This window comes from Crocodylus siamensis, chromosome 1, assembly GCF_052110815.1.
Source record: "Crocodylus siamensis isolate JL-2025a chromosome 1, ASM5211081v1, whole genome shotgun sequence".
Classification (NCBI taxonomy): domain Eukaryota; kingdom Metazoa; phylum Chordata; order Crocodylia; family Crocodylidae; genus Crocodylus; species Crocodylus siamensis.
In genome coordinates this window covers 175,302,381-175,329,271 of record NC_143395.1, presented here as the reverse complement: position 1 = coordinate 175,329,271, position 26,891 = coordinate 175,302,381, and the positions used below count along the sequence as shown (strand labels likewise).

Here is a 26,891-nt window from a genome sequence, read left to right as displayed (position 1 = left end):
TGAACTGCAGCAGCAGCTGCGATTCTCAGCACATGTGAAAAATCAACCCACTTTCATTTAAGTGACTGAAATAAATTTTTCTCCAAACATAATAGCAGGCTCTCCGAGTATTAATTATCGACATCGCAGCTGAGCTCCAGAGCCTTCTTCTGGCTCTCCGTACTTTTACTGGGGCACTTCCAATAGTTGGCTTGCATTAGAACCAATCAAAGCAGCTGTTACAGCCAATCAAAGCTTGCTAACTTAGGGAGGAGGGCTTTACACTAGGTTCACAGAGGAATGGAGAACAAAGCCCTGAAGTAGGTGGGATAGCAGGGGACCGGGAAGAAGGGCAAGCAGGAAGGGGCAACAGGGTAGGCCTCATTCTTCCTGAGAAAGTAAGGCAATCAGCTAGTCACCTCAGGTATCTGTACACGCTTCCTTCAAGCAGGAAGAATTGGCAGTCCTTGCATATAGTCAAGGAACTATGATGCGAGTAGAATTACAGAGAGTTGGTGGGACAGCTCATATGACCACAGCACTGTCATGAATGGGTACAAACTGTTCAGGAAGGACAGGGAGGGGAGAAGAGGAAGAGGAGTTGTGGTTTATGTAAAAGAGTTGTATGATTGCTCAGAGCTCCAGTATGAAACTGGAGATAGGCCTGTCAAAGTCTCTGGGTTAGGGTCAAGGGGAGACCAACAAGGGTGATGTCATGGTGGGGGTCTGACCGATCACCAGACCAGGAAGATGAAGTAGATGAGGCTTTCTTCAGACAACTAGCTGAAGTTTCCAGATCAGAGGCTCTGGTTCTTAAGGGGGATTTCGATCACCTTGACATCTCATGGGAGAGTGATACAGCAGTGCACAGGCAATCCAGGAAGTTTTTGGAGAGTGTTGGAGACAACCTCCTAGTGCAAGTGTTGGATAGACCAACTAGGTAGGGGCCACGCTCTTCTTGACCTGCTGCTCACAAACAGGGAAGAAATCAGTGGGGAATGTAGTAGATGATGGCAACTTGGGCAGCAGTGACCACAAGATGACTGAGTTCAGGGTCCCGACAAAAGGAAGAAAGGAGAGCAGCAAAGTATGGACCCTGGACTTCAGAAAAACAGACTTTGACCCCCTCAGGGAACTGATGGGCAGGATCCCCTGGGAAGAGAGTCCGAGGGGGAAAGGAGTCCAGGATTGCCGGCTGTATTTTAACAAAACCTTACTAAGGGTGCAGGAACAAACCATCCCAATGCACAGGAAGAATAGCAAGTGTGGCAAGCAACTGGCCTGGCTTAGCAGAGACCTCTTCAGTGAGCTTAAGCACAAAAAGGAAGCAGCCTCTGGGGATTTATGAAGTACTCACCGTAGTCAGTCGTTCCAGTGCTGCAAACCTTTCATCCCATGTAGCTGCAGATTTCTCAAATGCTTCATGCCGCTTAATTAACTTTTCCACTTCATCCACACTTTGACCTATCTCACGGCTGGATAGGTATGGCTCCTGCCCCAGCAGCCAGGCCTCTGCCACGCTAGCATCCCTTGAAAACTGATGTACCTCCAAAACTGAGCAAAAGCATAAAGAAGTCAGTGTCTAGCAACACTGAAACAGCACAGTGTGATCAGGCCTCTTCAGAATGTGATTTTAAAATCTGACAGGGTAAGGGGGAAGACTATTTAAGACCCTTAGGGATGCTCCTTACACAGTCTGGTTTGCTCCTGACACTAGCAGACAAGACATATCCTGCAGAATGCCTCAATGCCTCTTGCAGTTGGAGATGGAGTGAAGAAGGAATGTGTGGCAGTATGGTGCTCCAGAGAATAACTATACTATGCTCTCTTTAGTGCTTGCTTTTATTAATGAGTAGTTAATGCACTGAGATATGCAAGTATCCGACACCATGAGCTTCTCTAAATGTGCTAGTGGTGCAGGGCCCAATTTAACTCCCACTGAATTTGGCAACTAGTCAAGGGCAGCATCACAGACTCAAGAACCCACACATCAGTATATTACCTATCCATTAATAACAAGGTAACTATTCCCTGGAAACCTAAATGATTCCAAGATGTTAGTAAATTTTGTATTCTTACTAGTGTGTTTTCAAACATGAAAGCTCGTAAGAGAGGGAATAGTCAATAAAAATTCTGTAACAACATAATACACAAGAATGGTATAATAAGAAAATTGACTGAGGATTTGACCCCATCACCTAGCTGGATCTATTTAAGAATCTGTGAAATGTGACCCTAGTGACCATATCATGATGCAGTGGTAGCACCACTGCTGGCTTTTTGTTTCCAATGTAGGAAATCTAGAGGTTTCTAAAGTTTAGTAGTACATCATTTCTTAACCCATATATTTCCAGAGATCTAGTCTCTCTTACATTACACAATGCAAGTATGTGCTGCACACAAGGAGCATCTTAGACTGGTCTTAAGAGTGCCTTTTTGTTACTGCTTCCTCTGTTGAAACTCAGTAAACTGAGTTATTTTACTGTGTAGTCAATAAAAAAATCCAAGTAATGTATCCATAGTCCAGGAGGGCTCTAATTCTGCCCTCCTTGACGTCAATGGTAAACTTTCATCTAATCTGAACTTTTCTGGTGCAGGCCTGAGTCTTTACTCAGTTCTTGTATCATAGGAGGCAGCAGTTATGGCTAACAAGGAAATTCACCCCCAAGAAATCCAAACCAAAAAGTTAAATTGCTGTGTTTTCTTTCACTGGTTACAAAGACACCAATGCGCATGTAGTTACAGGTCACCCTGCTGAAGGGGAACTAAAATGCATCCTTACTGAGTCTCAGCCATTCCCATCTGTCTTCCCATTTGTCAATCATTTCTTTCCTCTTCTCTGTCAACTGCAGTAGCTTTTCCTTGATCTGAATTTCAGAAAAGAATGAAGGAAGGTTACGTAAGTACCAAGTAAAACAAGATCATCCCTGCATAAGAAGGTATTGCAAACAAAAAGGTGCCAATTTTCACAAACAGGATTCTTTGTACAAGGCTGTCAGCAAGGCTTCATGGAGGAGAGTGTAGTTGGTTTCTCTTAGGATGATGAGAACAAACAGACGTTGTGAATCCTGATTAGAAGCGCACTTCCAAAATTAAAAAGATGCCATTTCCATGAATTCATACATTTGTTAAAAAGCCAAACTTTGGAATACTCAATAAAAATCTAAATTAGACACAGCTTATTTTTGCCAAAAAATCCATCTGATGCAACCATGCAATCCATCTTTCACCTGTTTTTGGAAAATAATCCACATACTAACCCTGCTAAATACCCATACCCAAGGTTCCCTCTAAGGTGCGCGCATGTGCGGCCACGCACAACTAAAAGTGCGGCCGCGCACAGCCCTTTCAAGGCCATGCACCAGGAGAGGCTGGAGCCGGAGCCTGGCGCGAGCTCCACCAGGTCCGGGGAAGTGTTCCGCTTCCCCACATCAGGCCCAGGGAGTGGAGCACTTCCCTGGAGCCAGCAGAGCCTGCACCAGCCACCAGCCCCAGCCTCTATTCCTGCCTTGCCTCACGTTGGGGAGGAGCCACTGCCTGCCCCGAGTGAGTCTCCACTGGCACCAGAACACCGCCTGCTCCCTGGCATGGCCTCCAGGGGCGTGTCCTGGAGGCGGCGGAGCCTTACTTGGGGCAGGCAGCGGCTCCTCCCCCAGGTGAGGCAAGGCAGGGACGGAGGCTCAGGCAGGCGGTCAGCGCGGGCCTCTGCCGGCTCCAGGGAAGTGCTCCACTCTCCGGCCCCAATGTAGGGAAATGGAGCACTTCCCCAGAGCCAGTGGAGCCTGCACCAGGCCCCAGCCTTGGCCCCCAGCCTCTGGCCCCTGGCTCCGGTCCCCAGCTCCCAGCCCCCTTTGGTAAGTGTCCCACGCCGAACAAAGGCGGCGTGCTCACGGACCGAGGCGGGATGCTCATGGACTGCTGCTCCTTAGAGGGGACATTGCCCATAGCAAACTATGCTGACAGTACCAAAATACACTGATACCCTAACATGAACCCTCCATTTTTCTCAACGAGCATACTGTTTGAAAATGTCTCTTTGAGAACATGCCACAGTATTCATTTGTAATGCAGGCACAGAAAATACCAGTCTCCTCTATATGTAGCGATCCCATATAGCATGATGTATAGCTATGTAGCAATGATATTTTTATCCCATGGGAGGCAGCAAAGAAGTAAGAGCTGAGCCTCTATCTTTTTGGCTACACAGTCTAGTTGTGTCTAGGAGTGCAACAATAAAGGTTTTTTTGGCCAATACCGATGGCCAATTATTAACTAGCCACATGGTCTGATACTGATTGGATAGCAAATATGCAGCCCAGCAGCTTGGAGACTAGCATCTGGCTGGTATGTTTGTGGGGGCGGGGGAAGGGGCACTGGGGGGGGTATGCGCAAATCGAGGCCCCTACGGGGAGGAGGAAGGCTGGGGCAGGCACTGCACAGCCAAGGTGGGTAGCAGGACAGACCTGCAGGTTGCTTGTCTGGGAGACATGGAGGCATGGGAAGGGGAAGCAGCTCCCCAGCACTTCATTTGCCCCCAGGGTTTGTGCATGGGGCGAGGGTGGACAGCCCACTGTGGACTTGGGCCCGTGGGCTGCGCCGGCCTCTTTCTAGCAGGGGGGTCAGGCTCGGGGCAGGCAGCAGTGGTGCTGGGAGGGACACATGACACTACAGGTAATTTTGGGGTAGCTATAGGCCACCCCGTAGTCCCTCCTCCAACCACCACCACTCGCCTACCCTGAGTGGAGCCCCAGCCCAGCGCCCCCGCCAGGAAGAGGGTGGCACAGCCCCTGGCCCCGAGCCTGTAGTATGCAGTTCTCCCTCACCCCATGCACAAATCCGGGGGGGGGGGGGGGGGACGACATGCCCCCCCTCAAGGGGCGCGCAGGGACGGGGAGCTGCCCCCCTCCCGGACAGCTGCCTGCAGCTCCATCCTGCCCCAGCTGGGCAGCACCTGGTACAAGACAGAGCTGGCCTCGTTGCCTCTCCCCTTGCTTAAAGAATTCATAATTCTACAGTTCACAATCCTCCCCTCTAGCCAAACAGGGTATGAGTCACTTCTGTGTGTTCCCTGGAACAAAAGGTTTTGTATAAGCTTAGGTATCAGTCTGGGGACAGTTTCTCTATCCTACATAGATGGGAAAAGTGAAATTATAAAGCAATCTCACAAATGCAAGCACAATGGACCCTGAAGCACTGCATGCTATTATAAATGAACATCTCATTAGGCAACAGATTGCACAATGCAAGCCTTCTACAGTCAAAACAAAATCCATAGCTGCACTGCACTGCAGCTTCTGTGTAGTCAGAAAGCACATTACCTCTTCTGATGCATAGTGTTTTCTTGCCAGGAGAGATTTGCCAAGTTCAATGCAGGTAGTAAAACTATCATTGCGGGCATCAATTTCTGCTTTAATACCCTGGTGATTGTTCATTAGTAATTCAACAGATGAGACATCCCTAAAACAACACATCTATAGTTCAGAAATGTATGCTCTCAAATTAACAGCACTGTTGAGTCAACATATTGTTAAGTAAATCAGATAAAGTAGAAATGCAGAATACTACTTTTCAATAGATCATTTGGAGGGCACCATGAGGTGTGAGAAAATAAACAGATAAAGGCAAGATCAAGCTTGTCCCTGCTGGTTCAATCCCCCACCCCCACTGCCTGACCCCTCTGCAAGGAGGTAATAAGCACTGTAATATATGAACAATTTTTTTTTAATTGGGTGCCACTCAACTCACAAAGGGTATGGAGAGGTACTTCAAGTCCAAAAAAAAATGGGATTAAGTTCTAGATCAGTGGTTCTTTAGTCTGCCATTGCATGAAGGAATGAAATGGTTGTGTACGTCTTTGTTAAGAATGAACCTATTTTTGGTCTGAAACAGATTACATGTGCAAAATCATGTGACATTAATTTTCCAATACCAGCTATGCCCTAGTGGCTCCTTATATACTTCTCTGCAGCTGGCTCTGCGTTTCCTTCAACGTGTCAGTAAGCACAGCTCTACATCCTAATCATGTGGTGGTGGCTGTCACCCTGCTCCTCAGTAACCTTTCTAATCAAAGTATCCAAATAACCACTGTGTTCCACTTGCCTGGAAGCATCCCACTTCTCCGTTCTCCTAACTGCCCAATAGCCCTCAACCCACCAAGCAGCCTGCAATATACCTCTCCAACTTTTCAAGTTACCTTGGCTTCTCCTGGGCTTCAATCTGCCGAATAACATCTTCCATCCAAAGCATGAGATCCCGAACCATGCTGAAGAAACGGAATTTGTCCCCTGTATCTACCAGTCTAACCCTGCGGCCCTCGCAGGCATCTAGCAGAGCTTTCCAGGCTTCTAGGACTTCATTCTCCCTCTTCTGGATGTCATCAGCCTTGTCCCCAGCATAGGCAGCCTGAAGACGTGCAGCATCCTCCTGCAGTTGTCTCACCTAATGAGGGTGAAGAAGAACAACACCTCAACTCACATGTGCCTGCTACTCCGAAGTCTAAATACATTCCAGATGTAAATGTATATCATGAACCATTTCTTAATGTCTAATACTTTCATGCTTCTAAATACAAAATTTACCATTCTGAAAGCCTTATTTAATATTCTCTTAGCTTTCTGTTTTAGAAAAGGGGGAGAGGGACTACATAAAGAACAAGAGACCTTTGGTTAATAAACCTCATAGGAAAGAGATGCACGCTGTTACCTGCACCAATACAAAGGGATTAACGGATTTAAGGCCAGAAGGGACATTTCCAATAATAAAATCTGACTTTGCTAGCATAGGTCAGTATTTTCCATAACAAGCCTGTAACTCCTAGTTGACGTTCATCATATCATTTAGAAAACCATCCAATCTTGATACAAAGACTTAACGATACAGAAACCATCATTCCCCTTGGGTAAGTGGTTCCAATAGTTAATTACCCTCATTTAAAAAATCTGCAACTTATTTCCAGAGGGAATATGTCCAAATGGTCTACCCATTAGATCTTGCCATGCCTCTATTCATAAATTAAAGAGACCTGTACCATCAGAAATCTCTTCTCCAGAGAGGCCATAATCAAATCATACTCTCTAAATTAAACTAAGTATTGTTTTACAGCTGCCTCACTAAAAGGCATGTTTTACTAAAGTGCAAATCATTCTTCGATAATATTTTGAACTCTTCCCCACTTCTTTCAACACCCTTCTGGAAGGGTTAACACCAGAACTACATACAGGATTCCAGCAACGCAGATCAAGATGTACAGGTAACTTTTGTACTCCTACTTCCTATTCCCTTGTTTAAATATCCAAACAGAGTGCGCTCCCCTGATGACACCACTGCACTGAGATTCCATTTTCAGTTAGCTACCCATCACAATCCCTACATCTGTTTGAGACGGTCTCCCATCTTTTTATGGGACTTGCATTCCATGGGTGTAAAGCACTACCAGAATAGAAGAAGTGTTATACCCACTTTGCTCTGGTGTACACTACACACATATTGCAGAACAATAGTGAACTGGGCCCAGACAAATTAGCCACAAGCTTACCTCCTATGAAAAATAATAATAATTATTATTAATAGGACCCTGGATGGTCTATTAGGAACATGAACCTGGAAAGATTATCAAGCCTAGTCACTTGTGATTACAGAGAACTATGCAACAAACATCTGCTCAGATACAGCCATAAGAATATCCACTTCGGCCCTTCCTGCACACCACAATCACCATTCACTCTACAATGAAAAAACTCATAAAAACAGAGCTGGAGAGACAAGGGCATCAGTGTGTTTCCCAAATGATATCTAAGCCTTTTTGTCAGAAGTTTCCTCATCTATACTTTTTAAAACGTATCATAAAAAAGGAATGTTGAAGGAGTAATGAAGTCATAAAAAGGCTAGTTATTAGACTGACTATATAGCAGCTAAAAGTCTACACACTTCATCAATAAGTAGAAATAATAATACCAAGGATGAGAAAATTTTGAGACGATTAAATGTTGTCATTTAAATTCTGTGCCCCCACTCTCCCACCACATACTGTTTGGAACATGCTCATCCACTGAACAGCTGAAGCTTGCCTAATGTTCAGAAAAAAAAATTAAATATGGCCACAGTGACCCAGACAACTTCCTTTGCATCTCATTAAGATACCTACTATCACTGTACCCCAAGAATTTGGGTTTATGGCACAGAAGTCTGTACTTGAAAATTATTCCTGATATAAAACACCCTGACAGATTTACCATTAGTTCAATGCCTTTTTCTGAAAGTGCTTAGGAGGTGTTCTGTTTAGTTCAATTTAATTTAGATCAGAAGGTTATTTAAAAGCTTATTTTCCAAACAAATGAGCCAGACAATCTAACGCTGACAATATAACAGAGGTCTTCTGGGGGGCTGGTTTGATCTGTCCATCCCCCGTTCCCTCCATGTTTTCATACTGGTACACTACTCACTAAAAACAGGAACTGCATGGCTAATTCCCCAGCAATAGGAGGTGAAAGTCTGAACCTCACTGCTTGTCCTCAGAATCAACAAATAAGTCCCCTGACTTCTTTTGTTCCTAACCAAGGGGAGGAAATGGTATATTTCAACAGAAAATTATCTATACCTTTAGAATAACTTGAGCTTTAAGAACACCTGCAGATTTACCCACCATTGGTCATTAGAAAAGAAAGTTACAAGAAAAGGAGGAAGAATAACTCATGTGAAGCTACTCACATAAAGATGCGTTTTGAAAAGCAGACTGCAGTTTGATCTCCCAGCCACTTGGGGGCAGAAATAAGAGCAGAACTCAAATTCCCAGATTCCTATATCCACACACTGAACAGCGCACACTTAATACACACCTGGGTGCCCAAAGCTTGGATATCATGTTCAAACGTTGTGTGCATTCTCTGTAGTGTTTCCACTGTATTTTGGTCTCTACCAAGTTCTTCAGGTAACTTCTTATGTTTATCTTGGATACGTCCTAAGATCTCCTTGGCATCATGGTAAAATTTGTGCAGTTCATAAGAGGCAGCTAGAATCTGCGTTCTTGTGTCAATGAGCTCCAACAGGTCAGCCCACGCCTCGTTGAGACCATCTTTCCATTCTGCAATGGTGGCAGCATCAGAATGTCCTGAATTGATGAGCTCATCGGCCATGTGGTTAACAGTATCAACCCGCTCCTGTCCAATGTTTCCAGTGTCTCGAGCAAATTCACGGAATCGCTCTTGTAGCATCTGAAAAGTGTATAAAAGTGTATAAACAACAACTGTAAAAACACTGCTGTTTGTACTGACCTTCTTGTTGTTAATCCATCATCTAGAATTACAAATACAATGCAGCTATGACGTACTCTATCACTTTTGGAATATGCCCCAGATCATCAGAAACTTTATAACAGCAAGTCTTCCAAGTGCTGTAATCCACAGACTAGAACCAGAGGCAGTTCAAGGCCAGTTCAGAAATCCTATGATATACCACTTATATTTTTAGTAAGCAAACAGAAAGCAAATAATTGAAGAGCTCATACTGGTATAGATTTACAATTTGGCCGATAAAATATGCAAAACTTACCATTGATTTAAATCAGTCAACTTCAGTGTGCAACTCACGGAAAAATTAGACAAGTCTACAGCCAAGGCCAAAAAGAACTCACCGTTACATGTTCATAATCCTGTCCCAGCTCATGGGATCCAGCCACCACCTCCCTCTCAGCAATCCACTGCTCCAAGTCATCCACTTCCCGGTTAAGCTGAAAGAGCCTGTGTCTCTCGTCCAGTTTGCCCCTCCTCTCTTCAGCTAGATCCTTCAGGCCTGCATACAGCTTATCCACCTTGGACTGCCGCATACTGATGCGCTCGCTAGAGAAAAAACAAAACAGCAAAAATTGTACTGACACATCACCAGGGTTTTGAAAGAAAATAAACCCTAACAACAACAAAATCTAAGAGGGAAAAAATTATTCTCTGAATGCTTGGCTCCTAGAACATGTCTCTCTAGGGTGCACAAAACATCCTGGGCTACATCCTTAGCTCATGCAGCTCCACTGAAAGTCAATGAAACTGTGCTGAATACATTAGCTGAAGGCTCAGCCCAACACGTAAAAACCTAAAACATGCATGGACTGTGGAAAATGCTAAAAGTGAACAAAGCTGGCCATTTGTCTTGGCTGGAGACCATTCAGTGGACTTGTCCCATAACTAAGAGGAAGGACCCGAGTTATTATTTGCTTGGCTCAGACAGGATTTCCTTCTCTGTTAGAAGTTAATTCTAAATTGACAGTCAAGAGCACCAACAGATGTCTTTCATCCCAAGACTCAGCGTTTCCACAGGAAAGTGAAAGTTCCATTTGCCATCTTCTTTGCTTTGATTTCCTGTAAGCTGCAAAACTCCCTTTTAATATGCCTTTCCTCTGCCTTATTATAAATTACTACAATATTCCAGTATGCAACCAGCGGAACCATAAGAGCCCAGAGACTAAATCTCAAACATGTATTATACTGCTCTAAAGTGACCACTAGGGAGTGCTTTTGAGTTAAAGAAAGGTGGAGACTGAGCCATCTCCAAATAAGCTGGTTCCATTCCAGCACCGTTTTGCTTTACTGTTTATATTTCATTTTCTCCCAAGACAATGAACTATTAAAAGTTAATTCACAATCTAATTAATAAGCAGTATTAACCTTTCTGGATGGTTGTCTGCAACCAAAGTTCTGCTGGTCTTAGAAAGCTGATGCACTGTCTCAGCATAGTCTTCTACAGCCTGTTCCAAAATCTGGTGCTTCTTCAACATGGATACTGCACTCTGTTCATCCTGTAACAGTGACAGAAATTAGTCTGGTTCCTCTATTCCATGGAAGTATGCAGCAACAACGAGCTCATGTTGGTGTGTGAAGAAAGCCCAGTGGACTTGCCAGCATTAAGAAATTGCTAAAAGGCTGCTTTCAGACACAACTTGGAGACATTTGTTCAGATAATGGTACATAACTAGTTGAGCCTATATTAAATGGTAACCACAGACAAGGAAATTACAAGCGGAAGGATGGTATCCAAAGCAAAATTAAATCCATTATGCATCAAGCATGCTACATTTCCTTAAATTGTGAAGCTCTTAGGCAAGCTTCTAGAATGCTGTTGATGTGCAGGGCTCCAAAGAAAATTAACACATTTTAGGTGGGTCATTTGTCTGGCTTTGCACTTACAAGCTTGTGTCAAAACCAAGGAATTCTAAGCAGCATGGAAAAACTTGCTTCCAACAAAGCAACTGTCTCAAAGCTTGCAGTATGTAATTAAAATGACAACTAAATCCAGCTCACTATGCTACTTGAAATCACCAGTAAACTCTTCACCCTTAGCCATTATGGTAGACTGACTGTTTGTGGTTGGAATGTAAAGGAAGATTCTTTTCATTTGCTTAGCTTAGAAAACCAGGAAATTTATGCTATCTGGAAACAGAATGCCCATGGATCTGTTACATGGGTGTAAAAATGTTATTCATTTCACCAGATTAATCAATGCATTCTGTCATCATCATCATTCTAACAGCAGGAGCAATGATAAACACTGAACTTAGGACAGATTTGGAGAACTGTTCCTCTGATGTGTGTGACTTCGTGGAAGCAGCATGATCTTAACTGAGTATTCAGGATTCTGAAATTGTGGGCTAGATTATCAATGTGGTCTGCTTGCTTTGTGCTCCTCCAGTGATGACAAACTGCTGGACAATTTGACCTTATACCAGCATACAGAAAAACATGCATACGCCACACATCCTGTGCTAATACATGGTGGTACTATTATTATCTGAGACTGCTGCACCGTTAATCTGAGTTGATATAGCAAGAACAATTCTCTGGGAGCTCCACCCAGTACGATGTCTTGTGAAATGACTCCGCCTCAAGAGGGCAATTCAGTTATTGTGTTTATGACATATTGTATTATGCCTCTTCCTACTCTTTGCTCATAGCAATTAAAAAGCAAGCTTGTTTCACTGTAAAGTTGCTCACCTTGGCCTTCTCTTCTGACATCATATACAGCTCCTGCTCGCTCATCCAGGCCTCAGCCTCAGCAGCATCAAAGTAATACTGCTGTGCTCTGTGAGACTCCTCCAGGCGCTTGTGGCGTTTCTCCGTCTCCTCAATTAGGAGGTTCCACAGCTGCTGCAAGTCACCAAGTCGCTGCTGAATCGCTTCGGCGTTAGGGCTGCTGTCTGTAAGGATATTCTGGCTCCTCTCAAAAATGTCATCAATGCGAGGCTGATGCCCTTGGATTTCTTTCTGAAGTGTCTATACAGGAAAACAATGAGCTCATTAGAAACTCCACCCAAACAAATGCTTGTGAAAATGACGAGGCCCAGCAAGGCTGTCATCCAAGAAGGACAGAATCAAATGTAGCAAAAGGCACCTTAGCTGTCTGGACTGCCTTGGTTTGACTGACAAATGAAGACTGTCTCCTGCATAAAGATATCAGAGGGATAGGGAACCTCTGCACTTTTGCCACTCCCAGCACACTCACTCTGCAGCATCCACGGTCCGGCCTAAGCATTTTGAGCAAACTCCTCCCAAGCAAAGCCTCCTGAAATATTTGTCACAGTAAAGTTCTACTGCATACTGAGAACAGGTAGCTAACACAACATAGGTACCTCTGAAAGCAGTACACACCTGATTTTTCTTTATTAGTAGCTGAACAGTCTGGAGGTTATGTCCATGATCAGTAGATGTTGCTATAGGCATCCTCTCGCCAACCCACAACTAAAAGAGAAATGACCAAAACAACTTCATTAATAGAGAAATCCTAGATAGATGGGAGAGGAGGAGAGGAGAGGAGAGATGAAATCTAGGAGACCTGGGACTTGGAAATGCAACAGTATCACAGTAGTGCTCAACCTTTCAGCCCCACAGGTTGGATGCGTGGCATGAGGTTGGTCCATGGGCTGGATCCCACATGGGGTTGGGCCCACCATGTCTAGATGCTGCCTCATCCCGCCTGGATCAGGCCCTGTGCTGCCCTAACCCTGTGTGTTTGATCTAGCATGCAGAACCCACACTATCCACCCATAGGGTTCACCACAGATCTAGAGATTGACAGCTGGGAAGCAGCAATTAAAGTAGCAATTAATGCTGCCACCAAATTTTTGGGCCTGTGGGGAACCCTGCGGGCTGTCAATTAAACACCCTTGGTCTAACATATCAGTGAGAGATGAACCAGTTTCAAATGCCCGACTGTTCTGATTGTTTACAAGGGGAACACGGCTTATACTCACAATCTCATCTTCTACATCCCTGTTGAACTGGTGGATCTCTTTGGAGGCCAATAAATTTGCCTTCCGTTCAGTTAAAGGTTCCAGTAATTCCAAAAATTTCTGCTCTACAATAAGACGTTTACCATCAACCTCATCAGTACTCTTCCCCTCCTGGCTCAAAGCCTGTGCCTGGCTTTGTAGCTCTTCTATCTCCTTCTTACGAACATCCATTTGGTTCTCAAGCATCTAGAAAAGGAGAAAATATGCCATCAGGACTTGGGAAAAAAAAAATCCCCATACACTTATTACATGTAATTTGTCTGACTGGAAAATGTCACTACCTTCACAATGTTGGACCAGAACAAAAGATGAATCTCAGCATGTAGGAATCTGCCTTACACCGGTAATTACTGGGACACTTGAACATGTTTTAAAATGTCACAAGTATTGCCCATATGTATTAATGCATCCTTCCTGTTTGGAGGAAGGCACCTGCAAGGAGGGCACATTAAGGCCAGGTTCCCTGCTGAACAACAGGGGTTAACATCACTGAAGTCACAAGGGCTACTGTATCTGTTTGTGCAAGGGGTGAATTTGGTCACCAGAACTTACTCTTTACTAGCTACTCATAATTCAGTCTAACAATTCTGGAGCAGGATAAACAGTAGGGGCAGAATGACTTTGCTCATGGCTCTAACTATAGGGAATTAGGGAGCAAGCAACTTGAAGATGCCAAGTGAAGGGCAAACAAATACTGGAGGATCATCCTGAGGGTGAGAAACAGTATAAACAGGCAAATGGGAGGTGGGGAGGGAGGGAGAGGGGAAGTGACACTGAGCATTTGGGGTCAGCATGTCTCTGATTGTCCTTTCTTGTTTAAGGAAAGGCAAAAACTAACAAGAAGAAAGAAGAATGAACTAAATCTTTTTCTAAATTGAAAGCACTGCTTGTCTCTTCCTAAGCTTGTGTAGAGCTGCCATTTCTCCCTCTTTTACACATGCCACATCTCATTTACCTGTTGTTTTTTCAACAGAATGTTGACGCTGGTAAGATCCTTTCCGTAGTCATCAGATTGTATCTGGCACTCTAAGCCATTCAGCCATTTATCCAGATCAGCACAACTCTGGGTGAACAGCTCAGCTTTATTCGCATCAAAGAGTCGCTGAGCCTTGGTCTGAGTAGTGGATTCTAGCTCCTCCCACATTTGGTGCAGACCTGTCAGCTTTTCTTTCACTATGGCCTCAGTCTCTGGCTTCTCTGCAATGAGAAGCATCCCTTCCTGTAAAGTACACAGCAAATTAAATGAAACATCAAGCAGGAGCATCATAGTTCTGTTCATTAAATGAATCTCAGTAATAGAGTCCCTTTTGGTTTGGCAGCACTAGCCACCCAGTTCTATCAATCTCATCTCAAGGTTTCTTTTCAGGGCAAAGACTTCCAAGTCCTCTCCAGTTCCAGGAGAGGGTTTTCTGTAGGCACTGGAGTTGTGTGCGTGTGGGGTGAAGGTGGGGCAGATGGGTGGAGAGTACTGGCTGCATGCTGCTACTTTTCATTTAACCCTTGTGGAATGTCCCTCATGATGGTTATGTAGGGATTCAGATTACATGTTTTGGTTGGAATTGGGGCACACTTCCCAAGAGACCTGTGGCACAACAAGGAAGAAGTGATGACCAAAAAAAAAAAGTTGCCCTAACTTGTACAGAATCCCTGCAGTACCACAGAACATTTTATAAAGGTCTGGGGGAATTTAAGCTAAAAGCAGCATGGCTGTGCTCTAAAATGGAGGATGGGTGAAGACAGTCATGCTAAGGGGGACTCTGTTTGGATAGACAGACTTCAAAGTCTTAGCTTCTTTTGCATATTAGTTTCCCTTCCATGTGGGAACAAGACAGGCTAGGAAGTTGGGTGGATTAGAATCTGATGACGTTCAACATTGAGAAACGTAAAGTGCTCCACCTCAGGATGGACGTACCTCCAGGCTTGGCAGCACCAAACAGGCTAGCACCATGAATGAAAGGGATCTGGGGGTAATAACAGACCACAGCATGAGTATGAGCCGGCAGCATGATGCTGTAGCCAGTAGGGCAAATAATACTTTGGCATGCATCAATCGATGCAACTCCAGAAAAGCCAAGGGGGTGATTCTTCCATTCTATTCAGCACTGGTGAGACTGCAGCTGGAGAACTGCATCCAGTTCTGGACACCACACTTTAACAAGGACATGGACAAGCTTGAGAGGCTCCAAAGAGCCACCCATACGATCAGAGTCTTACACAGCAAGCCATATGGAAGAAAGGCTGAGGGATCTGGGACTTCTCAGCCTGAGAAAAAGAAGGCTGAGAGGGGACCTAGTAGCAGCTTACCACTACACTAGGGGAGCACATCAAGCGCTTAGTGAGCAACTGTTCACCAGAGCACCCAAGAGGAAAACCAGAAGTAATAGCCACAAACTCCTGGAAGATCAGTTCAGGTTCAACATTCAACAGATCAAAGGGGGCAAGAGCGCTCAAAAGCCCCCATGGCTCACCAAAAGCATCCAGGAACGTCTCTAAGCCAAAAAGGAGGCGTACACCCAATGGAAGGGAGGGGACGTCACCAAGGAGAAGTATACCTCCATTGCTTGAGATTGTAGGGGGGCTGTTAGGAAGGCTAAAGCAGAGATGGAACTGGGACTAGTGATCCAGATCAAGGATAACAAGAAGTTCTTTTTTAAATACATAGGGGGTAAAAAGAAGGTACCAAGTAACATGGGACCTTTGCAAGACATGCTTGGTAATCTAGCGGTGGCATCAGGCAACAAAGCTAATCTCTTTAACAGTTTCTTTTCTTCCATTTCTCTCAGCAGGGACAAGGACATCCCCCCACTGGGAATCCGGACAGACCCAGGGTCAATGGAGGGACTAGAAATGTTCAAATCAGCAGGTCCCGATGATCTCCACCCCAGAGTACTGAGGAACTGGTAGAGGTCATTGCGGGACAGCTTTACGAGCACTCATGGTGCTTTGGTGAGGTGCCAGAGGACTGGAAAAGGGCCAATGTGGTTCCTATTTTCAAAAAAGGGAGGAAAGAGGGCACAGGAAACTACAGGCCCATTAGTCTTACCTCGTCCTGGGAAAGCTCTTTGAGAAAATTATCCAGGAGCACATCTGCAAGGGACCAGCAGGAGAGATTATGCTTAGAGGCAATCAACATGGGTTCATTAGGGGCAGGTCCTGTCAGACCAACCTGGGTGCCTTCTATGAACAGGTCACAAAAGCCCGGGATGCAGGTGTTGTAGTAGACAGTCTTTCTGGACTTTAGGAAGGCATTCGACACTGTCTCTCATCCCATCCTCACTAAAAACTTAGGTAACTGTGGTGTCAACACCTCCACAGTTAGATGGGTCGCCAACTGGCTGGAGGGCCATACCCAGAGAGTGGTGGTGGACCATTTTCAACATGGAGGGACATGGGCAGTGGGGTTCCCCAGTGCTTAGTCCTTGGGCCCCCACCATTCAATATCTTCATCGGCGACTTGGAAGAGGGGGTGAAAAGCAACTTGTTCAAGTTCACAGATGACACTAAGATCTGGGGAGAAGTGAGCACGCTAGAAGAGAGCGACAAGCTACAACTAGATCTCAACAGGTTACAGAGGTGGATGGGTGAGAACAGGATGGGTTTCAATATGGACAAGTGCAAGGTGTTGCAGCATACCTACAGGCTGGGGAACTCCCTTCTTGTCAGCACAGAGGCAGAAAAGGATCTTACTGAAGTCATTACTGATGCCAAGATGAACATGGGCTGACAGTGTGGGGACGCAGTCAGGAAGACTAACCACACCGTCATGCATTACCGATGCATCACAAGCAGATCCAAGGAGGCGATCCTCCCCCCCATATGACATTGGTCAGACTGCAGCTAGAGTACTGCGTTCAGTTCTGGGCGCCACACTTCAGGAGGGATGTGGAAAACATGGAGAGGGTCCAGAGGAGGGCCACTCGCATGATCGGGGGCAGCAGGGTAGGCCCTGTGAGGAGAGACTACAGGACCTGAACCTATTCAGTCTACACAAAAGAAGGCTGAGGGGGGGGATCTGATGGCCTCCTACAAACTTGCCTAGGGGTACCAGCAGGCAGTGGGAGAGTTCCCATTCCCCTGAGCACTCCTGGGAGTTACAAGGAATAACAGCCATAAGCTGATTGACAGTAGGGTCAGGCTAGACATCAGGAGGCGCTACTTCACAGTCAGGGTGGCTAGGAGCTGAAACAAACTTCCTAGGGAAGTGATGCTCACCCTTACCCTGGGGGTCTTCAAAAGGAGGCTAGACAATCACCTTGCTGGGGTCATTTGACCCCAATTCTTTCCTGCCATGGCAGGGAGTCAGACTTGATGACCTGCTCAGGTCCCTTCCAACCTTACCAACTATGAAACTATTAGGAAAAGTTTCTTCACCGACAGGGTGTCCAGACTGTGTAATAAGCTCCCTCTAGAGGTGGTGCAATCACCTACCCTGGAAATCTTCAAGAGGAGACTAGACAGTCAGATTGCTGACCCCCAGTTATCACCTGACCCCCAGTTATCTTTCCTGCTTGGTGCAGGGGGCTGGATGTGATGATCTTCTGGAGATGCCGTCTGGCCTTATAATATATGAATCGATGAATCCATACAGGAAAATAGGCCCCTTGTTTAGAAAAACACCAATGGAATGGTTGGATGCAAAATATTTCTTCCTTTAGAAAGACTACCTCACTTTCAGAGATATTGTCTCTACTACTAAGTGACTCTATACCTCTGGAACTGGTAACAGCTCAAAGAACAAAAGCACATGAATACTGTTAATGGTAATTCGGTCATCTGGAATTGTGGTTCAATACATAACTCTGGTGCAGGCACTTTACTTTTTGTTGCAATCTTCCTTTCCAAGGACAAAGGATGATAATACATTAGTAGTGCTGAAAAAGCACTCCTACTACTGAAAGCAGTATTTCAATCACACCACTAAAAGGTATTACTATGTGCAGATCACTGAAAAGCCTCTAATGGGATACAAAGAGTGCCATAGTGGAAAAGGAACGGAGCAATTAAACTAACTTCAGTGAACAGAAATCCACTTTAAGGGCTGGGGATGGAAATTTTTTAGTGTACCGGTGTTCTCCCTTTCAAATGCGAAATGGAAAAAAAAAAAAAAAAAAAAAAAAAAGAGTACATCACATCACATTAATGCTATTAAAATCACTTGGTACCGCTCTGTGCAGATGTTAATGATTCACTAAACTGTCTGTGCTTTACCTTTGCACATGAGGTTTGTTTTTGAAAGGTGGTGGGATTATGTTCCCAAAACAGTGAGTCACCATGGTAACCTGGGCTTTTACAGACATTTTCTTTCAACAATACGCATAGCAAGTGTGTGCCGTTTACTAGCCAAAAAGATTTTTGTGCTTTTCAGCCCAGGATCTGAAAAGCAAGCTGCACTCTCCCTTCTCCTTCCATCATCATTTGGCAACAGGAAAAAAAACTGGCAAACTGGTCACTAAGTACAATGTAAAAACTTGGCTCTATTGCACCCAGATTAGATGAAATAGATTAGACTGGAGAGAAACAAAACCACTTAGATGGGACAGAGGATGAACTGGGCAGATTTGTTTTTCAAAGCCTTATTTGCTCTGAAGTAACGAGAACTAGTTAATGTAAAACTGAAGAGATGATGCAAAGCAAATCTGGTCAGTATAAGGGTAACATTTTTAGTCTCCAATCTGAATGCAACTGTATTTTATGAAGAGAGCCAGTTTATGGAATTAGTTACCTTTTCAATTTTGTCCAGCCATTCCTTATTGGATCCAAGTTCTGCCATGAACGCCTGGTGTTTTAGCCACTTGCTGTGTAGGTTCCTTGCTTCGTCATAAGACATATCCTGGGCTGTAAGCATCTTCTCATTGATCCAAAGTGACAGCTGTAAAATGTGAAAAAAAAGTGTGGTTGCTTGGGGTTAAGCATGTCTCTGTAATGGAACTGGGAGAGGATGGAAAACTGGAAGATACTCAGCACCAAGGCTGACGGGAATGAACCCATTACAAGGATAACGGAGAGAAGCTGGATCATATCTGAGGCTGTCTAAATTCAGGATTTTAGGCTGTGTCCATCTCTTTTACAGCCTCTACAACACAAATAACCAGTTTCTACTGCACAGAGAAAAGGCCAGCTCCAAAACCTTCTGAAGCATGTGGAAAGACTGCCTGACTCCAATGAGCTTTGGCTCTGACCATGTATGTTTACTTCTCACAGAAGGACAGCATACCTCTCATTGCTCTCATGCACAGTATTTGATACTTGGGAAAGCTGACAAATCACACATTACACAGATCAGGCCCTCACTGGGATATGCTAATTACCAAATTTACATTCAGCCCTTAACTACCAGCTGGCTTGCTTTTGGCAGCATCCGTGGTGAAGCCACACATGAAAGAGGTAGATAGATTGAGCACCCTTCTAGAGAGCTCTGACATTCACTTTATGCTCAGCACATTGAGCATATGGTATTGGTAGTCTATCACTACTGCACAGACATCTAGAGGCTCATTTTTAGGGTGCTGCTGGAAAACTTAAAGGGCTTTTACTCTTCCCTACAAGTAAACCTGAGAACTTTAAACTTTCGATTTTGTTCAAGAGGAGGGACCAGGGAGTTAGCTCAGTCTGTCTGTATTAGTGTAATTAATTTGCAAGATTGTGCTGTCTGTTGAATGCTTATGGATGTGTATAGATGTTGAATATGTATAAATATGATGAACTTCTCATCATTATATGTCTTCACACACCTTGATGATGCGCAAGGATATCCTACATTCTTCATTTGGGTGTAGACATATATATTGCAATTCAAAATAATATGGAAGAGAGGCTCATAAGTTTTAGAAGTAGGGATTTATGGCATAAAAAACAGATTTCCTCTCGGTTAAATCATTGTGACACAAGAGCAACTTTGTGAAGTCGGATTGATGTAAATGCAACTGACAGCAGTATCTGTTTCTATTCAGTTTGTTTATCCAAATGCACCTAGCAGGTTCTCTTAGGCAATGGGGAATTTCTGAATTGCGGGTGTAATGATAACTGTTCCATCATCACTAGGACACTCCAGTAGAGAAACAGACTATATCTTTGAAAGAGCCACCTGGTTACCTGCTACAAGACAAAAAGCATCCCCTACCTTTCCGGCCCGTGACCACACACCCATGGTAGTCACCTACCACCCCGCATTTGAACCAATTAGAAGAATCATCAAACAATTGCAGCCTATACTCAATAAGGATCAGACCTTGAGAGAAATATTTCCAGCCCTTCTGCTGCTGGGCCTCACACTTCAAGAGGGATGTCGACAGCATGGAGAGGGTCCAGAGGAGGGCCACTCATATGATCAGGGGACAACAGGGCAGGCTCTATGAGGAGAGGCTACGGGGCCTGAACCTGTTCAGCCTCCACAAGAGAAGGCTGAGGGGGGATCTTGTGGCCTGTTATAAACTAGTCAGGGGGATCAGCAGGCATTGGGGGAGTCACTGTCCCCCCAAGCACTGCCAGGAGTGACCAGGAATAATGGTCACAAGCTGGCAGAGGGTAGGTTTAGGTTAGATATCAGGAAGCGCTACTTCACGGTCAGGGCGGCTAGGGTCTGGAACCAGCTTCCAAGAGAAGTGGTGCTGGCTCCTACCCTGGGGGTATTTAAGAGGAGATTAGATGTACATCTTGCTGGGGTCATTTGACCCCAGTATTCTTTCCTGCCATGGCAGGGGGTCAGACTAGATGATCTGCTCAGGTCCCTTCCGACCCTAGAAACTATGAAACTATAAACAAATAGCTCCATTCACCAAAGTACAAGCAAAGCTCACCGAGATCAACAGCAGCAGGGTTAGGACCATGTGTTCTATTTAATGATAGCATCTACAATCAGTAGCATAACTAAGGTGGAGTGACCAGGGCAGCAGCCCCAGACACCGAATTTGCTGGGGGGCGGGGGGAATAGGAAATGGAATAACAGCTGCCGTCAAAGCCACACCAGCAACTGGAAGTTACCCCTGCCCCAAGCACCCAGCTATACCTGTATCTATAATGTTTCCCCAAATTCTCTCTAGGCAAATATTAGGCCTGCATGCTACCAGAACAGCAGTTAGAATTCTCTGTAATTTCACGTGCAGGACCCTGACTCTGTATTATGGTCCAACAATGTGGATCCTGTATGTGAATAGATTCCCATGGACTTCAATAGGATTATGAACAGATGTAGAAGTCCATTCTAGCTGCATCTAAATTATTCACCCTGGCCTTGTTTTACTTTCTTAACTGATATATTCAATGAGAATTTCTATATATACACACCTATATCAAAAGAGAATCTTACAAATAAGTAATGTTTTCATACCACTTTCATACTATAGCTATAACCCTTCCCTCAACTCTTTCTACACCCCCCCACACACCCACCCCTATTTCTTTTCAATGTTAAAAAATTCTTCAAAAATAAAGGAATTTTTCTTCTATTTATAAAAATGTTTTTTCCAATATTCATTAAACTAACTCCTGTAATTTAAAACTGAAACTAAAATTGTTTTTTTTACATTTTATAAACTCACTTTGCTCCTTTTGCTCAGATTTTCCTAAATCGTAGCAATAGGAAGTAAAATTGAAAATACATTGAGGAAATGAGGGCATTTTAAAAAAGTAATAGCATAGGAAGTAATAGGAGTGAAAGCAAGGCTTACTACTAACTCTAAAAAGCCTCTTGAGTAGCTCGCATCTGAGTGGTCTTGACATTAAAAAATTAGGAAGAAAGCACAAAACACCTTAAAAATAGCTTATAAGAAGATGCCTATTCTGCATCTTTAGAGCCACCTACTCAAGGGGAAAATATCTAAACAAGTCCCAGCTTTGTTGCTAAGCAGGCCACTGCTGCAGTACAAACCATCCTACAGATAAAAACATCATATGGTAACAGAACACATAAGTAAAACTTGCCAGTCCACCACCACTCAGTCAGCATTCCTGAACAATGGCCATTCATAATTCATGAACATTTTAAAGGTCATTTTAAAAGCACTGTTGAGCTCTACAAAAACAAAAGGAAAACTTATCTGGAGAATCAAAAAAAAAAAAAACCAAACCCCAAAAATCCAATCCTTATCTGACCTTTCCATTGACTCTAAAAACATGAATCTTACTGGAAACATTATGAGCATCCAAGTTTACAGCTGTAACAGGCAGGCTGGCAGGGAACATAGGGAATCTAAAAATTAACACGTTGATTCAGGATGATTATATAGCCTTGAATTGGTGGCTGTTCTCCTGACTTTCCAATTAGAGAGATAAATGGTCCACTCTGACAACTGCAATGCTCCCATTATCTGTTTTCACTCAACTGTCACATTAACTCCCTCCAAGGATCTTCAAATACCTTCCAAAGGAGGGTATTAGCATCTACATTTTACAGCTGGGGTAAACTGAAGTATAAATAAATGGAATATAGTGAGCAGTTATCAGGATATACCTTGGTCTTGTAATTCCCACTGCCCTTCTTTCCTTCTTCTGACATCACAAAGATCTCTAAATAATCATTCTAGGCATCAACATTAAAAGCTTTTTTTTTTTTTAAACACACCAGAGACAGTTATTGGCCACTGGAACCTAGTGTGTTCTGGGCCAATACAAATATAATGATAATTCAGTAGTACTATGTTCCCTGACATATGGCCTTATTCCATTAAGGGCAACTTCATATCCTGTTCAAGTCAACTGGAGTTTTGCCATTGTTTTCAATTAAGTAAGGACTCAGTCCTTAAGGGCAATGGGAGCTAGTCTGCTACACTTCCTCACAGCTTGTGTCTTCCTCATAACACTGAATTTCAAATCGTGTCTTGCAAATAGAGAAAACACAGATACAAATTTAGAGAAAGGCAAGTAGCACAGATGCATGTAACTGTAGAAAAATCAGGAAAGAACTTGGAATTGTTTTTATCTCTCTTCCCAGACGTTGTAAATCTGGAGATTACCAACGGATCTTTCAAGGTGCAAGGTTCATAAACGTCTATAAGGAATGACAAAACCTGTCAGCATAGTCAGTGAATAGATGACTTCGGGCTGGATGCCACATCTTTCTTTCACTGGGTCTTAAAAGACATTGGACTGGACAGCATTCAAACTTCTAAGTATTCAGATTGGAAATTCAGCTTTAAGTCTCTTGATGTAGGCTACTGAGGAATAGTGATTTGAAGAAAATGAAACCTCTAAGATTCAGTACCACTTTCTGAGAATTTCCACTTGTCACATTTTAATTTAATCCATTCACCGGATTTCTTGGACACATCCATCAGTATGCATAAGACAGACAGACAGGTAGCCTGTAATTAACAGTGTGGCAGTAAACCTAACTGCTTAAAAAAACAACCTGGGATATCCTTTCTTTCCTCTACAGCCTAGAGAAAGATAGGTCTTTTAGTCCTTGTAGCTAAACTATCTCTGTAAGTGTTTCCTTATCTTCAGGGGCTTCACTGAACCTTCTTCATCATAGCAGTGCTTCTTATGAACTAGAAGGCAAGAAGTATGTGCATCATAGAACAGACTCAGCATAATAGACTTGGTGACTAATCCTGAGAATACTTGCCCTGTGAAAAATTCACTATACAGAAAAATCTCCTTCTTTCCTTTGGTTACAACTGACAGTATTGGGATAGAATCCAGAGAACTGGGGTTCAGATCTGTCTCTTAATTCTTTCTTAGTCTTACATTGTAAGCAATATGAAGCAGCAACACTTCAGAAGTGGTTCTGTAACTCAGGAAAACACAAACCTTCCCAAAAGCCCTGATGTACTCTACTAATGCACATCAGATTTCTGATGTGCTCTATCAGCTGACAGAGTGAAGAGGGAAGAGTGGCCCTGCCTCCTCCATATCTCTTAAGCATGGCTTGCACTGAATGAGCAGTCGTTGCATTCCCAAGAGTATAGACCTTGCAGCTGTTACTGTCGCCTGGTTCCTGTTTATGGTACACCATCAAGACCTAGACATTTGGTATTCACGCTCATGTGAAAAGCAAACTGACACTGGTCAACTGTAGTCTCTCCACTTCTGCCTGTGCTTCTAAAAAGGGAGATCTCTAATCAAGCTTCAAACTTGATGTCACTTTGAGATGAACTAGAGAAATTCACACCATTGCTGGTACCATCATCGTCAGCAATCCCTCAATTCAAGGATGATCATTCTCTACAACAACTCACAGATGGGGCTTAAGGCAACTCAAGAGTCCCATCCTCAAGCTACAGATATCTCCACAGAAGTTGTATGTCTTTCCGTAAGAGAGAGGAGGTTCTGTAAGCTAGCATTTCTTTTTTTTCTTCCTCTGCTCTTTCATCTCTGCTTCAAGGAAAAGATGTTTTTACCTCAAAGGGGGCTGCCACTTGGTTGAGGTTGCAGACCCACTGGAATTGGATGGCAGTCAGCTCCTCCCTACTCTTGATGTCAGCATCTGTTTTCTTGAGGTATACCACCTTCAGTGTGTCCATCTAGCATTTCCTCTGGTTGCTGTGAGATCTTGGGCTGCAACCAAGCTGGGAGTAGAGCACTTGTTTCGGAAGTTGAGTCAGGCACCTGCACACAATGTCCAGTTCAGCTAACTTGGTGCTTGAGGATCACTAACTCAATGCTGGTAACACTCGTTTCAGCAAGGATGTTGGGTTGTATGGTGATCTTCCCATTTGATGTGGAGGATTTCCAGAGGCATTGTTGGTAATAGCTCTCCAGGCTCTTGAGATGACACTAGGTTACCCATGTTTCACATCTGTGGAAGAGGGTGGGGATGCTGTGTAGACCTGGATCTTGGTGTCTTTCTGGAGACTGTGATGAATACAGACATTCTGAAGCCATTTCCCAAAGAAGGTACTTGCGGTTCCAGATCCTGTGCTGGATCTCTTCATCAACGTTCACTCTGAGAGAGGTGGCTATCAAGGTAGAGGAAGTGCTCGACTACCTCCAGTCTCTTTCCCTTGATGGTAATTTGGGAAGGGGAAGGGGGGGGGGGTGTTACATTTATGGCCCAGAGCAGGCTGACAGAAAAAACTTTAGTCTTCTCAATGTTGAAAGAGAGGCCCAAAGTTCAGCAAGCTTCTCCAAAAGATCCAGCATGGTCTAGAGGTTTTCCTCAGTGTGCACGAAGGTGGTGCAGTTGTCAGTGTACTGAAGACCAAGGATGGTTGTTTTGAGTATTTGGGTCTTCAAGTAAAAGTGACCCAGATTAAGAAGTCTTCCATCCATTCAGGGCTCCCTCCATCTATTCAATGTCAATTCTAGAAGGAAGCTGGTCTTTAATGAGAACGAACCAGGATGACTGTCCAAAAATGGAGAACAGGGTTAGGGCAATGATGCATCCTTGCCTGACACCAGTTCAGGTGAAATGGATCTGTTTCCATCTGGTCATGGAACAAGCCGAAGAGCTTCATGATTGATGGAATCAAAGACTTTAGTAAGGTCAATGGAGGCCATATACAAGTGTTCATGTTATTCTGGACACCTTTCTTGGACTTGGTGGACCACAAAGATCATGTCTATTGCCCCATAGGATGGTCTGAAACCATACTGCAATTCCACCAGAACTTCCTCATCAAGAGGTAGAAGACAGCTCAGGAGGATGCGGGCAAGGAATTTTCCTGCTGTGGAAAGGAGATCAATAGATACACTTCACTAGTTCCTACACACAGACTCATCCTATTTCTTGAAGATAGTCGTGATGCTGGGAATCTTGAGGTCCCCAGGGATCTCTCTGTTGTTCCAAATCTAAAACGTTTAAGGGCTACCAGTGATACATGAAAGAACTCAATAATACTCTAATTAATTCCACAAGTTACAGGCAAGATTATTTCCAACTTTAAATTTTGCCATCAGTGAAAAAGCTATAACAGTTGCTATGAAATCTAGAGAAAAATGTTGTTTTTTTTAAGGAAGTCTAATAATAATAATTATTAAAAAAAAAACCCTGCTTAATAAATGCCACACTAAAAACAATCCAGTGCATTCCTATTCAATCAACATTTCTTACTTTCTGGTAAATCCTCTTATCAAATCCAGGCAGACAAACTATACACACAGACAATCAGTCACAGGTGTGGCAGTTTATACAGTAGTGCTAAGCCCCTCCAGACTCTTTCTGACAAAGTTTAATGACAGTTTAGGGCTGGTGTTGCTTTCTTCTTCTACATGCACTACGATCAAAGAGGAAATGAAGACAAAGACAGAATCTTCAGGTAGTAAAACAGTGGAAAGGATTAACTTTACATGAATATATCTGCTTTTTGGATTGTTCAATATACATCAGATGGACATTCAAGACCTGATCCTGTGACCTAATAAAAGGTCTACCCTTCCATTATGTGCACATCAAGGAGATCTTCCTCCCATGGACTGAGGCTCTTATACACCAGAGTGATGTGACAACACCTACCTCCTGGCAATCCTGAAGAAACTTTTGAAGATCTCTGTTGTCTTTCAATCTCATCAGAAGCTCACTGGCTGCTTCACGATTCTTCCTATGTCTGTTTAATGAAAATAAAATACAAAAAACCCTGAAATACATGCTGTATGCTAAACTACAGTTTTATTGTTTTTGTGGCCTCTAGGACAGTATTTCTCAACCCACAGGCCACGACCCAAAAGCAGATCGCAAGAATATATGAAAGGACCGTGCAAATAAACT

The 26,891-nt window shown here is 43.8% G+C and overlaps 1 protein-coding gene across 2 annotated transcripts in view; it reads right to left on the bottom strand.

Annotated features, from left to right (window-relative positions):
• The window catches only part of SPTBN1 (spectrin beta, non-erythrocytic 1), a 192,877-nt gene that overhangs the window by 18,820 nt on the left and 147,166 nt on the right, over positions 1-26,891 (bottom strand). For both annotated transcript variants that reach the window (XM_090049501.1, XM_090049511.1), the window contains 13 exons: positions 26,640-26,730; positions 18,972-19,118; positions 14,205-14,468; positions 13,211-13,435; positions 12,609-12,698; positions 11,955-12,233; positions 10,632-10,762; positions 9,608-9,812; positions 8,814-9,188; positions 6,173-6,417; positions 5,298-5,436; positions 2,762-2,846; positions 1,337-1,533 (listed from right to left, as the gene is read on the bottom strand). In XM_090049501.1, the coding sequence (XP_089905627.1) occupies positions 1,337-1,533; positions 2,762-2,846; positions 5,298-5,436; positions 6,173-6,417; positions 8,814-9,188; positions 9,608-9,812; positions 10,632-10,762; positions 11,955-12,233; positions 12,609-12,698; positions 13,211-13,435; positions 14,205-14,468; positions 18,972-19,118; positions 26,640-26,730 (2,473 nt within the window). The remainder of the gene's footprint in view (positions 1-1,336; positions 1,534-2,761; positions 2,847-5,297; positions 5,437-6,172; positions 6,418-8,813; positions 9,189-9,607; positions 9,813-10,631; positions 10,763-11,954; positions 12,234-12,608; positions 12,699-13,210; positions 13,436-14,204; positions 14,469-18,971; positions 19,119-26,639; positions 26,731-26,891) is intronic.